Here is a 16,481-nt window from a genome sequence, read left to right as displayed (position 1 = left end):
GATTGCTCTGCTACCGGGAGTTCTGGAGAGAGTGCGCCGGGACGGGGTCCGTCTACTGCTAGTAGCCCCATTCTGGTTGGGCCGAATATGGTTCTCGGTCCTGATTTCCCTTCTCGACAGCTCTCCATGGGAGATTCCCATCAGGAGGGATCTCCTCTCACAGGCGGGGGGCACTATCGTCCACCCCCGCCCGGAGTTGTGGAAGTTGTAGGTGTGGCCCCTGAGGTCTCTCAACTGAGGTTGTGGAAACTGTACCCCTTGAAGTGGAAGATTTTCACTTCTTGGTGTGGAGACTGCCAGCTCGACCCAGTTAACTGCCCGGTCGGTTCAGCGCTGGAGTTCCTGAAGGCCAGATTCTCCGCAGGGTTGACCCACTCCACCTTGAAGGTCTACGTGGCGGCCATAGCGCCCTACAACGCCCCTCTTGGTGGTCAGTCCATGGGCAAGAACCCCCTAGTTACACATTTCCTCCGCGGTGCGCTGAGGCTGAGGCCTCCGGTACGATCGCGTGTCCCCCCATGGGACCTGGCTGTGGTGCTAGAAGCTCTCTGTAAGCCTCCTTTCGAGTCCATTGAAGAGATTTCGGATTGTTTCCTCTCTATAAAGACTACCTTCCTTCTTGCTATCTCTTCTATCAAGAGAGTTGGTGACCTTCAGGCCCGCTCTGTGGCCCCCTCTTTCCTAGACTTTGCGCCCGGATTGGCCAAAGTGTTTTTGTACCCCAGGCCGGGGTAAGTCCCTAAGGTCCCTTCATCTGCACCACGGCCTGTCGTACTCCAGGCCTTCTGTCCTTCTCCCTTTCGGGAGCCTGACCAGCAGAAGCTTAATTGTATGTGTCCAGTGCGAGCACTGGACACATACGTCCACAGAGCTGCCCTGTGGAGGAAATTGGACCAGTTGCTAGTGTGCTATGGTCCCCCTAAGAAGAGTCTTCCTGCCTCTAAACAGACCCTCAGTCGGTGGATTGTGGATGCCATTTCCCTCGCTTATGAGTCCTCTGGCCTCCCCTCGCCCCTGGGGGTCAAGGCTCACTCCACCCGAAGCGTGGCGACCTCCAAGGCCTTCCTGTCGGGTGCCTCTATGCAGGACATTTATAACGCTGCGGGTTGGTCCATGCCGCTCACCTTTGTGAGGTTCTATGACCTCGATATGCATGCCACGCCTGGCTCCTCTGTTCTCTCGTCTTAGTTGTGCTCTTCCAAACTAGGCAGGGATTTGAAAGTCTGGCGGCGTATGCATACTTGTTCCCATAGCGTTTTCCGACGCAGCTCAAGTTCCTGAAGGGGAACGTCTCCAGGTTACGCATGTAACCGTGGTTCCCAGAGGGAACGAGACGCTGCGTCTCCCTGCCATACTTCCGGCATCCCTGCGAGCCCTTACTTCATTTCCCAGAAGCTGCCGCTGTATCCACCGCACGTGCTTTTAAGCGTCCTGGTCTCTACGTCACCCCACCCGTGACGTCTCGCCCATCCATTGGAATGATTACACACGTGATTCAGAGCGTGGTCACGCTGAAGGCATTACCATAGCATTTTCCGACGCAGCATCTCATTTTCTTTGATATTGGCACTGATGACAATATTTATGAAATTTCTATGATATCACAAAAAAATACCTATATTGTGCTATTATATCATTATTGTAAAATAAAATGACTCATATTGTGATAAAAGATTTTGGTCATATCACCCACCCCTAGTCCTTACTACCTTTCTGGGCCTTGAACGTGGTAGTTCCATTGCTGTGTTTACAGTGTCAGAGAGCTCTCGGATTTCATCAAAAATATCATAATTTGTGTTCTGAAGATGAACAAAGGTCTTACGGGTTTGGAACGACATGAGGGTGAGTAATCAATGACAGAATTTTCATTTTTGGGTGAGCTATCCCTTTCAGGCTGAAACCATCTAAAGTAAGGTTTTAATGTGATACACAGGATTAGGGGATTTTCTTGTTTTTACTAATTTTCTAAATCATGTTTTTCTAGGCCAAGCATCATTTCCACAAGCAAAAGTAGACAAAGGTCCTAACAGCAGGGAGGAGAAGGCCAATGAGTGAGAGAGACACAGGAAGAGAGAGGGAGAGCAAGAAAGCAGTGACATGGGAGGCAATAACCTGGTCGTCATGGTATCCAAATCTCTGCACTTCTCCAGGGAGATGACCTCTGACCCCAGTGAGCTGATTACCATGCACACACCTGAGACAAAAACAAACAAATACTCAGACAAAGAGCAAAAATGTGTCCTTCTCTCATATACTCACACACAACATCTGTCTGTCTCCATCACACTGTCCCAAATGAGTGATCATACAGATACACAACACAAGGTAACACACAGCAGTCCCTCAGTGTATGTGTATGGTTTCTCTTGAGTTATGAGAAGAGACTGCTGGGACAGAATTTCAAGCTGGAGAAACAAAAATTGCATTTATTGCATATAATAGAACACAACTTGGTTGCTCTTCATCTGGTCCTTTCAGCAGGGTCAAGTCAGGCAAAATAGCGGACCTGCAGCTCACTGAATAAATTCTTAATGCTGTTCAATTCTCAACCAAAACGCACTGTAGACCTCGTGGAAACCTGTGTATGCCATCGTCAAACGAGTCAGGAATTCATATAAACCCATGGTAACCCCAACAAAACATCTTGTATTTGCTTAGATGCAAATGAGACCTGTTTGTCTTCCCACCTGTCTGCACAAGCTCTTATTTGTTAGCCATAAGCCAAGGACTTTCACGAGGTTGCATAATCTTACATCAGATTATATGATTAGGAGCCAGACACAGGCATACAGTACATTGGTGCTACCGCAGTAAATTATAGCCACCGAGGTCTAGTGACAGGAGAGTAAGAGAATCTGATGAGACCGAGTCAAGTGCAGCGGGACGTGAAAGACGGACTGCGATAGGAAGATGCAGAAAGGAACCGAGCACTGAAAAAAAAGAAAGCTTAATCTGGAAAAGGTGGAATAGCAAGAGATTCGGCAGCGTACAAAAAGGTTGATGATAACACGAGGAGAGAGGGGAGAGCCAGAAAGGCCAGCAGCTCTTAATCACTGTGGACACAGCCCCCCGTATCACTGAAACAAGCAGCTCTTCTCCTATCAGCCAGCAAATCAGCACATCATGCTAGGAGCCTCTGGCAGCACTACCCAGGAAAAAATTCCTCTCTCCATCCCACCACTGTAGCTGAGCATCCAGCGGCTACAACCAGGTCATGGACTTGCTTCTTTCTGCCTCCCAGCTTTGCGCTGAATAAATGAGTCGATTACAGGCTTTTGATCAGAGCCAAGGGCAAGAGGCACTCCCGCTCTGCATACGCTATAACACGAGTCAGGCATCTGGATGTCCTCTGAGTCTGGGCTTCGATCCTAAACCACTGCTTAAAATAACAGTCATCACTATTATAGGTTTTAACATGGATAAACGAGACCGGATTTTAATACTATTTTGAGAAATGCATTTTTAGATATCAATAACAGCTTCGTAGACTTCACCAAGGCACACTCTTCTCTGGGAGACTTCGGTGAGAGGGTCTGTGTAGGACTCAGACCTCCGAGCTCCAGTGGGGTTTGAACACACAGTCATCTATCTCACTTAGACTCAGCCCTGCACCCATGCACCGACGTAACAGATGGGTTCCATTATCGCCTTACTCTCTCACTGCTACTAAACACATTTCTCTACACCGGTTACTTATTCCATTTGTTTTTCCTGTCAGGACTCTGACACTGTCACTCCATCCGTTTAAATGGATAATGCATATGCAGTCTTTTTGCGTGACTGTGGGAGAGAAAAAGAAAGAAGCAGACAAAGAGAAAAGAGAAAGTTGAATGATCTGATACTTGTAAAATAAAATTTAGTTTCCATATCTTTAGTACTGTTGAAACCACAGAGAGTATGAGACACAGACAGGTAGCAGAGAATGTGATGGCACGCTTGCACACAGTAGAGCTTTTTAAAGGCTATAACGATATTCAATTTCGACAGGAATAGGAAAACTAGGCAGTGAGGGAGAGAAGTACAGTGTGTTCAGTGAATTGTGTCAATAATAAAACGTTTTTCCTAAAACAACTTCATAAAACAGTTTTCAAAGTTGTGAGTTTTGAAAATTACATGTGATCTAGAACCTTCATACAGTGCATGCCATTGTAAAAACTTGACTTCATTTTTATCTGCATAAAATTTAATATGGCATCTACCCAGACTAAGGTCTATGATGTTGTACGAAAAGGTATAGACCTCATAGAGGTTTCTATGAGATTAGAAGAAATATGAATGATTTTTTTTTTTTAAATACATAAAGTCACACTGTGTATATACAAATGACCAAAACCAATAAAACTATATTTGAAGACCATTGATGGAAATAGCAGCTTGTTCTTGGTTTCCTAGTGGCATCTAGTGGTTTTTTCAAGACCATATTTTGTCAAAGAGGTCACAATTTCAATTTACAGCTTCAAATATTTTTCTGCACAGCTTTTAGGCAGTGGGAAAAAATGGAACTAGTGAGGACACAAAATTCCTCATGATCTACAATAGAATTAAAACATTCCTTTTTTTCTCCAGATAAACTCTTTTTATGGGATTGTGAGAGAAATAATAAATAATTAAACTAAACAAAAAAAAAACTTCTAAGCACTAAGACTGCCCCATTCCTCAAACCGGCTGCCATCTGATTCATCATAGTAGTTAAAAGAGCGTAAAATGAGGGAATCATCATACTGATTGCCCCATTAACTTGATTTTCCACTCGTTAATTATAGTAATTAGTATGATCTTATGTATGCTTTGATAAACTGGTCAGAATGATATAGCTTATTCTAGAACGAAAGACACTTCGTCGTTTATATACTTGAAAAAATAACCCTGGGAAAGAGTTATTTATTCCCACATCAAAGAATTCCTCAAGCGTCGCACATCACAGTATCTCTTACACAAGAGTGAGTATTATTTCATTTATGTGATAACAGAGGCAGGCAGCTAATCACTTGCCCCTTGCCTGTACTGCTGTGGCTGGCACTGCAGATGATGATTTAGGGTAAATGCCACCGTCTGACCTCTGTGAATGTTAAAACATGCTAATAACCACTGCACATCTCTACGCACATACCCAGTACAGACCGTCCTTCCTGATTATGCATGTCCACTTTCAACACTCAGAATGTCAGCTCTCCATGGAAACCAGACCCCTGAAAAGCACCCAGTCAATGACAGAAGACATTCCATGGCAATGAATTAACATCCAGTAGAACAACAAAGCGATCAAAGGAAATACAAACACAGAGACAGAACAGTCCCAGCATTTGGCAGTTTGCTATTATGAGATTGTGACAGAATAAATATTTATGTAAAGCAGAAATGTAAGCTACTCACCGTGGAGAGAAATGCACATTCCTGAATTAATAATTTAAAAAACTTTGTGACATGATAATCATAGTGGATCAGCTATTCTAATACAAATTACTCTCCTCTGCTTTTAGAGGCAGTTTGTAAACCAAATATGTCCTTTATTCTAAATTTCCTATGGTAGAAAATTCCAGAGAGGCAGAGAAATAATATCAGTATGTGATAGACAGCAGTTAATCATGGCATTTCCATTCAACATGACCACAAGAACAAAAATCACTTACCAACAACAGTTATATTGTTGCTGTAGTTCAACTGGTAGTGCATGGCGCTAACAAAGTTGAGTTCATGGGTTCAATTCCCAAGGAACACACGCTGGCAATCTGTGTACATTGAACGCACCATGTCATTTTGGATAAAAGAATTTGCTAAATGCAATAATGTAAATGTAAAACCTATAGGCCATAAAACATTACCTCTCATACCTGTCAAAAGGTAGCAGATACTGAGGCCGTTTTAGCTCTGTTGATGGATATGTGGAATGGAAAAAGAACTGTTCTGTCATGGTTCATCAGTCACAAAAACGAAAACAATGTATAGTGATACAAACTGTAAGCTGTCTGAACAAAACAAAGCACTAGAACATAACACCTGAAGACTGGTTGAAATACTTGCAACTCAAATGCATGAAAATATTCCAACTTGTACTGTATATAACATTTAGACCGTTAGAATTTGCAATAATTCTATTATATATCTATTATATAACAACTATTATATATCATTTGGATATCAAATACTGATTCCTAAAACTGTTTGGCTGTAACCACAGTAGAAACTACATTCTCAAACAAGTTAATTAAATGTGAGTGAGTGTGTGTGTGTGCGTGTGTTTTCCTACCAAAACAACAACTATATTTTTAGGTTTAAACATTCAAATAACTTTTATAATTAATTAATAGACTATGCTAATATTAGCTAGAAAAACTCTCTTATAAAAACGTTAACAACTAGATAATGAGCTTCTTACCGTTAATATTTGTATTGTATGAACGCCCGCGTATTTCTGTGGAGGTCAAGGTGCGTGTCAGGCTCGCGCGGGGGGTTATGGGACAAACAGCAGAAGAAGCTGAAAAAACGTTTAAAAAAATCCGGAGAAAAATCATGTTTTAACATATAGCAATGAGAGAGGTGGACAAAATAGTGAGCAAATTAGAGACGAAAACAACAGCACGGCTACCAATCGCTGCATAACGACAGTGACATCTGTCGATAATGCTGAAGGAAGTTGGGTCTTTGAAAAAATAAAGTGCATACTTGTAATAGTACGTGTTGACATCATTGATCGTTTATAACTACACTTTCAATTGTAGCTATAGAGTTGAATAGGGAATAATACTTCAGCTTTACTGCAGTGTAAAAAAAAAATAATTTCACTTTGCTATTAGCAAATTGCTGATGTGGTCAGCGTGATTCACTTTCATACCAGCTGACACTTCAAAGGTTAAAATCAAGGCACTGAACAGTTTACCCGAGGGCAAAACTGAATTTGAGGCATATCGCATGTCCAGTTTACATAAGATATTCTGTGCAGTTATGCTGGCTATTCATCTCCCAAACCAAAGCCGAGGTGTTGAGATCGAGCCGAGGTGTGTATTTTAAAAGATTTCTTTAGCAGTACAGGAAATATGCAGGGCCTCTTCCTTTGTGATGAGGCGATGTAGAATTTCATTGCCATTGGATGGATCCTTGATGTGGTCTTCTTGAGATTGTTCACATCAAGTTCTTTTGCAATAGTCCAGGGTTTCTTTACTTTCCCAAAACTAAAAAATGTATCAGTTAATTTCTTTGCTCCTTATAACGAAAAACAATTGCAATATTGACTGAATCTTATGGAAAATCACAGATATTCTTTCACAGATAAAAAGAAAAACATTTGAACTTGAATGAAAAAATATAGTTAAGGAAGTTAATGATACCATGATATATTTTATTTTACAATAGATTGTACTGTCAGTCTAGTAGTGCATTTTCAACAAATCACTACTAAAGTGATATATCTTTTTTTAAATGATGCTTTATATAAATTACAGTTTATTACATTTTCCCCCATATGTTCCCTATATATATATATATATATATAGGCCTATTTTTTTTTTTTTTTACTTTTTCAAAATAAAGAAATGCCTTGCACATCAGTTAGGCTATTTGATGTAAAGTGAGTATCATGACTACATTTAAGACTTATTGTTTTAATGTAATCATTTATGCATCTTTGCTCTACAAAAATGCCTCTATATATCAAGAAATTGTTGAATTGTACTGTTTAGTTTCTCATGCACTACATATTTTATTCATGTCATGAATGACCTATTTTAGACTGGCAGTGGGACTTCATATTGTTGACATGTTTGTATAATGAACACCTGATGGAATTAATGCTTTCGTTTCATTCTGAATGTTCTCCATCTGTTCTCTCATAATGAATCATAACTAAATATAAACACAAAAGACGTTTCTGCCTGAACACATTAAACGTAAGTACAAAAGAGGCTTAGTTTATTTGTGAAAACAGGTTTTATTGTATATGTCAACAGCTATAGCTTGTGAATTTGCTTTAGTTACAAACCAGATTTAAGAACATGATGTTTCATTGTAGAAAAGCAGTAGGAAAAATAAACTAGATGGAAACCTCTCAGAATGGTTTACATGTACCGCTAAAGCTCATGGCAGTTTATTGTAGTTGAGCTCCCTCTAGTGGTTTAGATAGCCAGTGCCACACAAAATTAAAACGCTGATTTGGCATACAAGTGTGATTGAAATACTCCATACTGAATAAGTGAAAATTGTGAAATAACAGAGCTGGAAAAGTGACAAAATAAGGCAGAGAATCATTCAGCACTCAGGATACAACAGTATCCTTATGTAAGTGTTGATTAGTCTACTTGATTTCAATCCCAAGGATCCTGACCTCGCCTTCAAAGTGCATATATTTGTACTTCTCAGCAGCTTGACGGTTAGAAAAGTTAATCTGAGAACCGTCATGAAGAGTCACCAGGAACTCCTCATTGGTGAAAGTGATTTTTATCTGAAGGAAGGACAAAAGATAATATGTTAATTAAAATCCCGAGGGGTCATTAAATTTCATCCACAGCCCATTTATTATGATTACCATCTGCTTAAACAGCAGTTTCATTAAGATATATATGAGTCTTGCCTGGAACTCCTCGTTCTGATTAAATGGAAAGCTGGCCCCTCTGTGCTCCTCACACCAGTTGCCGTCCTGGAATGAATTGCACACTACAGTGTGCTGGTCACCATGGGCATCAAAACGAGGGTTCACGTGTAGTGCGACGTCCTCGGCGCTGTGACCAATGTTAATGGCAAAACTGCAAAAGAGCAAATGGGAGATATGACTCCTGGTGCTTATAAAGTCCTGAATTCTAGAAGTTGCTTTGCAGAGACTTACTTTGTGGAATCAGCATTGGGGACTCCTGTAAGAGTCAGAGTCTGTCCCGACTTGAAGGACATATTCTGCACAAGCATACCCTGTTAGAAACAGAGAGAGCTGAAGTTACTCTTTATTCGTAATTTGATTTTCTTTTTGTATATCTCACTACTGGCATGAAAAGCCAAACATGTGTATCCACTTAAATTTGACTTGTACACAGCTGGGCACTGTGCCTGATTTTCCCTATAAACCAAATAGAGACTGTAGCTATAATGATGGAGTGGACAGAATCAGCCTCACAAAAGCAATGCTGTCAAATTTTCCAATGCGTTGAAAGGAAAATCCTAGTCCGATGGTGAAAGGCAAAGAGCCAGACTTGAACTTTCAAAAAACTGCAGATGTGGCACTGTTGCTCTATTGGAAAACCTCTGCATAGGTTCTGTCTGAAAAAGGTACAAAGCTGTCACTGGAGCAGTACCCTTTCAAAACGTGCCTATCTTTTAGGGGTAACTTTAGCTTTGTACTTCAGGGTACCACCACAGTGACAGCTTTGTACCCTTTTTCTGAGAAGATGGATACAAGAAGAGCTATCTTTTAATCATTCAATCTTTAAAAACTAGTGGCCATGCCATCTCTGAGAGATTTGGTGTAAGTTTAGAAGCCAAGTTGGGTCGGCAGCTGCAAGATGAATTACACAAGGCCTCTTTATGTGATTCTGCCGAGGAAAGTAGCTAGCTGTTGTAATGATGGCAGAAGAGATAGTGGCATAGTGGAGAGAAAGGAGGGTCAAAAAGAGAGATAGGAAAAGAAGGAAGAAGGCACTTGAGAATGTGAAAGAACAGATGTGTAGCAGAAGTGAATTCTTTCCACATTAGTCGGTGTGAGTAACAATAAACCAGCTCTCAGACAGAAGTTGCTGCAGAACGCAACTCTCAGAGCAGTGCGGCATGCCTCATTCTTTCTTTCTGAACTTTCTAAACTGCTGATTTAACTGCAAAAGGGAAGCTGGACAGTGATGCTCAGTCTTTCGGATTAGCATAAGAATGACTGAGTCACGCTGCTTTCGCTGAGCTTTAGAGAAAGTGAGCTAAAGGTCTCCTTTTCAATGCCCCTGGGTAGGTTTCAGACCATAGTTGGGCTTGAATTGGCCAGTCTTGCTTCATTTCTAGAAATGCCAAAGGATTGAACATGTTAAGGTAAGATGAATTGCCCTAAAATGTTGAAGGGTTACAGACAACGTGTATTGCAAACACAATAGCCAAGGCTACAAAGCTAACCTCTGTCTCTCCAGTCTTTGGTGTCACATAATCCACCAGAAGTCATTCTAATATGCTGAGTTGGTGCTCAAGAAACATTTATTATTATTACAGTTGAACATGATTGTGCTACTTAATATTTTTGTGAAAACCGTGATTTATTTGATTGAACATTTATTGGCAATGCATATATTTTTTGTAACAATCTATAAGTCTTTACTGTCATTTTTGGTCAATTTAATTAATCGTTTCTGAATAAAAGTATTCATTTACTTAAACTTTTGAACTGTATACATATGTGTGTCATATGATCTGCAGTCCTGGTTTTCTTGTCACTTGATGTGGTAATGCCACACTGTCACTGATTTGGTTATTGATTTGGTTTTTGAAATGTTTTTCAAATATTAATAACTATACAAATTTGTCTCACTACTTGTTTTTTTTTTTAAGAAAATAATAATAAGAAGTTTGTTCCAGACTATTTCCAGTAGTTTCTGCCTTTTAGTGAGACACATGAGATGCAGGCATGTTTTTATGAATTGCATTTCGTAATGTATTTCTAAATACCTTACAATAGCTGATGTAATTAACCAGTACAACATTGTGATAGAAATTTGGAGGTCACACCCATGCGCAATGCACGTGGGGGCGCTTCAGTATACACTATTCTATAATAACTATGCAATGCACCAAACAGACAGCATACTGCACAGTATAAATAGACATAAACACCAGACTTCAGCTGCTACGAGCACTGTATTATTTGTGCTAACGTAAGATAGAGAAGACATTCTAACATATGCTGTCTTAACTATAAACAAATCTTTAAAACACCATTTGACATAAAACTAAAGAATAATGTATCGTTTTAAAATTACTCACGCTCATTTTGAGTTCCTTTGAGATCCAATGAAGTGAAACGAAGTGTCTCGTGGAGCTGGTGACATGAGGGTGTGGCACTGCCAATTTGCGCTGCTTTGTGAAACTGACGAGCATTTTAACACCACAGTGTCGTTTGTTATTAATCTAAACTGCATTCGCATTTCGGCGCATTAAATTGTTTCTTTTCTTTCTCTTTTTTTTTTCTACGTAATGTCTTAGTCTAACAACAAAATATTTGTATAGGGCTCCAGGATGTAGGCCTATCTTTAGACAGTCACCGCAAACTCAGGAAATTATTAGAGAAGTGAGAACTTCGGGGGACCCCCGCCGAAGGGCTATGCAATATGAAAGAAAAAAAATGTCAGCTTAATACAAGGTAAAATTTACAGATAATAGTTTAATCTGTTTTTAAATTGTATTTCAAATACGTATTTTAAATACATGTATCTGAAATACTGCCCATCCCTGCGCACAGGCAATAAAATGTTTTGGCAGCAGCAACCTCAAATAATAGCTGCATGCACATCTTCATTATCATTATCATCATCAAGATGCTCAGCCAGGAGGAGAGCAGTCTCTCTGCATCCTGTAATCTTTCAAACCACGCCCACGCCAAGCCCCGCCCAATGGGCACCGCCAGGGTTTCTGGGGTTTTCTGAAATGCAATACTTAAAATGACCGGTGCCAGTTGCATAAACTCTAACTAGCAGTTAACCAAATGATAATCAATCTTACTTTTCGGATTCAAATTAGACCAGTCTATGTTTTTATGTTTTGAAAAGTTATGACCAGTCTTGCAGGGGGAAAAAAAATAGATAACTTACTAAGGCTAGTCTAAACAGTGTGCACCAGGCCACAGATGTCGGACATTTTCTAATATTTAGACATGATGTAAGTTTTTTTTCTTTTTTTCTTATTAAGTTAAATAGGTATTTTTATAAAGTACTTTTAGAATACAATAGAAAATCTACTTGTCGAGATTCTTGTGGGCGGGTCTTGTAGTCTTGTAGTCTTAAGCCACGGCCAGAGCCATAGAAAGAGAGAGTTGCGTCAACGGAAGTCCAACACGCTCGATTGTCACGTGATTCACGTAGACATCAAATAGTATACGTGGTATATATAGGTAGTTATATTAGTGTTGTTTTTAAAAGATAAAATCCTCTAATATTTGAGGATTAATGTGGTCAGCTTTCCTTACCTGCCTTGTTAATATATTTTAGGCTTTAGTTACCATGGTAAAAGTCTGTGTTTGCTATATAAACGACATCGTGGTCTTCTGCCAAGGTAACTTCAGCCTCTCTATATAAATATAATTATATGTGTGTGTGTGTGTGTTCTTACAACTTGCTTGTTAGTCAAGTTCAATCACAAATATACCTGTTCATTGTCGTTTTACTAATCTCATGGTAAATGTTACGTTTGTTGTCTTAGAAAATTCGTTCCAAATAAATAAAATATATTTTATTAAGTGAAAACTAATCTTGTTTAATGTTTTCGATTCTTGTGCACCCCTCAGTTATTAATATATAAAAAATATATTTGTTACACCAACAAAATGTGATGTAATCATACTAGGGAACTGGCACTTTTTCACAAAGACACAAAGAGCAGGGAAAGACTCATTGTGAGGTTGATGTCTCTTTACAGGGAGTCTTCATTTGGTTCTTGTTCTGAAAGCAAGACAGCAAAGGAAAAAAACAGGAGAAATGGTTAAGTGATGCTCCATCACATTGCAGTCCTGTGGCATCACTGCTCAGTCTGTTCCTTCAACACAGTACTTCTTTAGTAGCTAAAACTTTTAATTATAAAACACAGTAATAATGTATAGATTTACTGTGGTGTATAAAATACCTTTTTTGGAAATTTAGCCTAGCATGATTCTGAAATGAAAACTGCTCGCCTATTTCAAACTTTTCATTCTCACTTAGGTCCATCTGCATCCTTTGCAATATATCCAAGTCTATTAAATAACTCCCCACCAGCAAAATCACTTTTAAAAGCCTTAATTACACAACGATGGATGAAACTGCATGAAGAGAATGAATAACATCCCGTAAATCTACTAATTAAGTGAAGAATAATCTAATAATAATCTGTTTTAATGTACAGGGTAATTTGATTAGCTGTGCTGATAAAATACTTTTTTGTACCTTTTAAAAGTTCATCACAGCGGTCTCTTCTACTGCATCTCTACGGTGCTGACAGTATTAGCGCTAACTTCCGGGAACTATTGAGCGGCTCCACGACCCGCCATTGCTGTAAAAAACTGGTCCATTGGAGTGAACGGAGTTGTCGCAACTCTCTCTCTCTACGGCTCTGGCCACGGCCATATGATTTGACGCTGATGCACAACCATCCCGGCAGGTGGCGCTGCAACCACAACATATGTGGACTGACACACACGAAGAAATTCACTATGGAATTCACCCATGCGTCTTCCGTAGTCTCTAGTAACAGCATCAAGCAAGCAGACTTGTGTGATATTAAAATATGAACTATACACATCCAATGACAGGTAAAGAAGGGGAAGGAATGAGCCACAAAACAAGAAAGGAAGTCATACACACCTTTCAAGTCAACTTCTTCGCCACGAGTCTTTTAAATACATTTCCATGGGATGTAAGTAGAACATTGCAACATGCCATAATGTATTAAGACATTTTTTCAGATGATTTGTACAACTATTTATATGTGAGCTGCGTTTCTTTTTCTTTCTTTCTTTCTTTCTTTCTTACTTGGTTTTGTTTTTCAGGAAAGTAAATTAACAGTTGTAATGTTTATGTTTTCTCTGTATCATCTCCAACGTTACATGCATAAATAACGCAATGGTTTTTGCAGGCTTTAGACAGAGAAATTATGACTACAACAACTTCAGACATCATAATGGAGATTCTTCAGAAGGTAAGCAAGCCATTATGAAAGTGAAATAATTATTTAATGGATAAAATTAAAGTTTTTTTCTCTCTTTTTTTGGTAGACATGTTTACATCCGATTTGCCTCAAGAATCCCCCCTCTTTGAAATACAGAAGACGCTTCCTGACAGAATTGATAAAAAGGGTTGGTTTAGTGTCTTTACAAACAAGCATGTTGTACTTTTTTTCCCCACATATTTTGAGATACAGCATATTTTCATGAAGGCTCATTGTTGTAGCATGAGATGTTGGCTGCTGAACCTCTGGATGTACTGTATGAAGCGCTCGGAGAGGTCATATGTGCACAGGAGGAGGACATGTGCTACAAAACCTACTTATTGGTGAGTCTGATCACATTAGCATTGGACCTTAAAGATATTTCTACCTCATAACAAAACATAATATCAGAAAGTGTCAAATCTCAGCCAACAGGAGATGCTGTTAGTCTAGCAGAGAACGTGGCTCTCATCTCCCAAGGAACCACAGGTCTGGTTACCTGGGAGGCTGCCCTGTATCTGTCTGAATGGGCTTTGGAGAATACACACATCTTCAAAAACAAGTAAATCTGACACCTCACAACTCCATGCCATTTTACTTGTGATTGTTGTTTATGTGGGATACAATTATTTAGAAATTTTCACTATTTCTCTGTCATTCAATCAAATAAACTAATTTGTGCCAAAATACAACAATTCTAATAAGTTAATGTAAATTCACTTGAAATATCCAAATGATGTGTCATTAATAACCCTTTGAAATAATCAATACTTTTTTTTTTTTATTAATTTTTTTATTATTATGTTTTATTTTTATTTTTTTATTTTTTGAAAAGTGTGTGAAAAATTGTGTTTTATGGTCGGTCACAATTGTGACCAGTGGGATAATGTGTATACTGAATTAAAATTTTTCTGCAGTCATAAAAAATACTATAAATCTTAGCCCAGCTATTTTAAATTGTTTGATCACATTCTAGGGTTACTATTATGCGTAAAAAAAAACAACCTTATACAACATTGATAGGAACACTGAGATAAAAGACAAAAAAAATAAAAAATAAGCAACCATCACATCAACATACTTCAGAATTGTTACTTTATTGTAACATATATCATAACTTTTTTATATTAGTGCTACCAGTATTACAACATCAATATTGTGACTTGTTACATTTGAACTTTTAATTTAGTGCAATATTTTGTCATTGCAACATTTTAGTGCAGTTTTCACTAACAACTGCATTTGGATTTATATTGTATAGGCTACCTAAATTCACTGTTATCCCACTGGTCACTATTGTGACCATCAAGATGTTTACTCATTCTATGACCACACGCAACAAAACTGAATATATGTGAATTCATATTTTAATACTAGACATCCTAAAGATAATGTGTAACAAAACTTTGTCATATCTTTGTTTACATATTTCGTTTTGGAGCTTTTATGCAGCCATCATCTTCTCAAGGTGCAAACAGGAATTAAACTGGTTTGATCATGTGACAATTTGCACTAACCATGTGAAACGGCACATATTTAATTGAGACACTTTATTTTTTCCATATTTGCAGGAAGTGCACTAAAACATCAGTCAGCAAGTTTTTTCTAGAGCTTTATAAATGAAAACCTTTTTTACTGTCACTATTGTGACCGGTGGGATTAAATGGGTTAATCATTTATACATAGTTTCTCATACTATTTTATGTACAATGAAAGAATGACTGCAGCTACTTATGAAAGATTAATTGAAATGGCTTTCTCTATTTAGTTAATTGTTTGACTTATTCCATTTGCATGCAACTAAAAGTGCACACTGTTGATCACCTCCGTGTTGTACATGCAGGACAGTGCTAGAGCTGGGCAGCGGAATTGGACTTACTGGCATTGTAGTGTGTCGGTCATCCAGCCTAACCAAATACATCTTCAGCGACTGCCATCAAACTGTCCTTCAGAGGCTGAAGGACAATATCACAAACTGCTTAACTAACTGTGACAGCAACAGTGCGTCAGTGTGTGTGGAGGAACTGGACTGGGAAAATGTGTCTGACGAGCAGCTGCAAAGAATACAGGCCAACACCATCATTGCCGCAGGTGACACAAAACCCAGGGATATTTGCAGGAACACACACACATTACAGTTTCATATGTGATTTATTTTCATTCATTGATTAAAAGGTCTCTGAATCTGATCACATGAAGTTATGGTGTTCGAGAAGTTTTGAGTAACATTACTGTGTTTGTTTGAAACAGATGTGGTGTATGATCCTGATATAATTGCTTGTTTGGTGAGACTGCTGAGCAGGCTTCTGAACTGCAAAGTTGAAGAACATCCTGATGTTTACATTGCATCTACTGTACGCAACCCACAGACGTATGACTGCTTCAAGAAAGAATTAGGTAGGTTTCATTTTATTAATAACATTCTATTATATTCTATTAATGTCAAATGTTTTCTTAATCCCTGATTTCCCATAATGAATGAAATGTTTCTTTTATTTACAGAAATGGCTGGACTGAGACACGTCGTCATGAAAGATTCTGTCGCTCAAGTATTTCCATACAACCGAGCCTCCACTATAGAAATGATCAAAATATATGTATGACAGATACGATCTCTTTGTAATAAAGTATTTATT

The 16,481-nt window shown here is 38.8% G+C and overlaps 2 protein-coding genes across 2 annotated transcripts; one reads left to right on the top strand and one right to left on the bottom strand.

The window, feature by feature from the left end:
* Window positions 1-7,917: 7,917 nt before the first annotated feature.
* On the bottom strand, window positions 7,918-10,992 carry lgals2a (lectin, galactoside-binding, soluble, 2a). Its single transcript, XM_016545637.1, has 4 exons — window positions 10,936-10,992; window positions 8,816-8,895; window positions 8,564-8,735; window positions 7,918-8,434 (listed from the first exon to the last, which is right to left on the bottom strand). Exons 1-4 carry the CDS (start codon window positions 10,939-10,941, stop codon window positions 8,288-8,290), a joined length of 405 nt encoding a protein of 134 aa, XP_016401123.1. The 5' UTR covers window positions 10,942-10,992; the 3' UTR covers window positions 7,918-8,287.
* Window positions 10,993-13,287: 2,295 nt separating this feature from the next.
* eef2kmt (eukaryotic elongation factor 2 lysine methyltransferase) lies at window positions 13,288-16,477 on the top strand. Its single transcript, XM_016545707.1, has 8 exons — window positions 13,288-13,554; window positions 13,774-13,836; window positions 13,913-13,993; window positions 14,088-14,189; window positions 14,274-14,407; window positions 15,689-15,936; window positions 16,096-16,242; window positions 16,348-16,477. Exons 1-8 carry the CDS (start codon window positions 13,426-13,428, stop codon window positions 16,446-16,448), a joined length of 1,005 nt encoding a protein of 334 aa, XP_016401193.1. The 5' UTR covers window positions 13,288-13,425; the 3' UTR covers window positions 16,449-16,477.
* Window positions 16,478-16,481: the final 4 nt, after the last annotated feature.

Source organism: Sinocyclocheilus rhinocerous, unplaced genomic scaffold, assembly GCF_001515625.1.
Source record: "Sinocyclocheilus rhinocerous isolate Xijiao unplaced genomic scaffold, SAMN03320098_v1.1 scaffold189, whole genome shotgun sequence".
NCBI lineage: Eukaryota > Metazoa > Chordata > Actinopteri > Cypriniformes > Cyprinidae > Sinocyclocheilus > Sinocyclocheilus rhinocerous.
This window is presented reverse-complemented; position numbering and strand designations above follow the sequence as displayed.

Bases quoted from the DNA above. Each gene is read 5' to 3' on its own strand.
- lgals2a (XM_016545637.1), bottom strand. The intron at 8,736-8,815 runs GTAAGTCTCTGC...GCTCTTTTGCAG, and splicing joins CCCAATGCTGATTCCACAAA to TTTTGCCATTAACATTGGTC. The intron at 8,435-8,563 runs GCAAGACTCATA...TCCTTCCTTCAG, and splicing joins ATCAGAACGAGGAGTTCCAG to ATAAAAATCACTTTCACCAA.
- eef2kmt (XM_016545707.1), top strand. From the start codon at position 13,426: ATGAACTATACACATCCAATGACAGGTAAAGAAGGGGAAGGAATGAGC. The intron at 13,837-13,912 runs GTAAGCAAGCCA...TTTTTTTGGTAG, and splicing joins TAATGGAGATTCTTCAGAAG to ACATGTTTACATCCGATTTG. The intron at 13,994-14,087 runs GTTGGTTTAGTG...TCATTGTTGTAG, and splicing joins TGACAGAATTGATAAAAAGG to CATGAGATGTTGGCTGCTGA.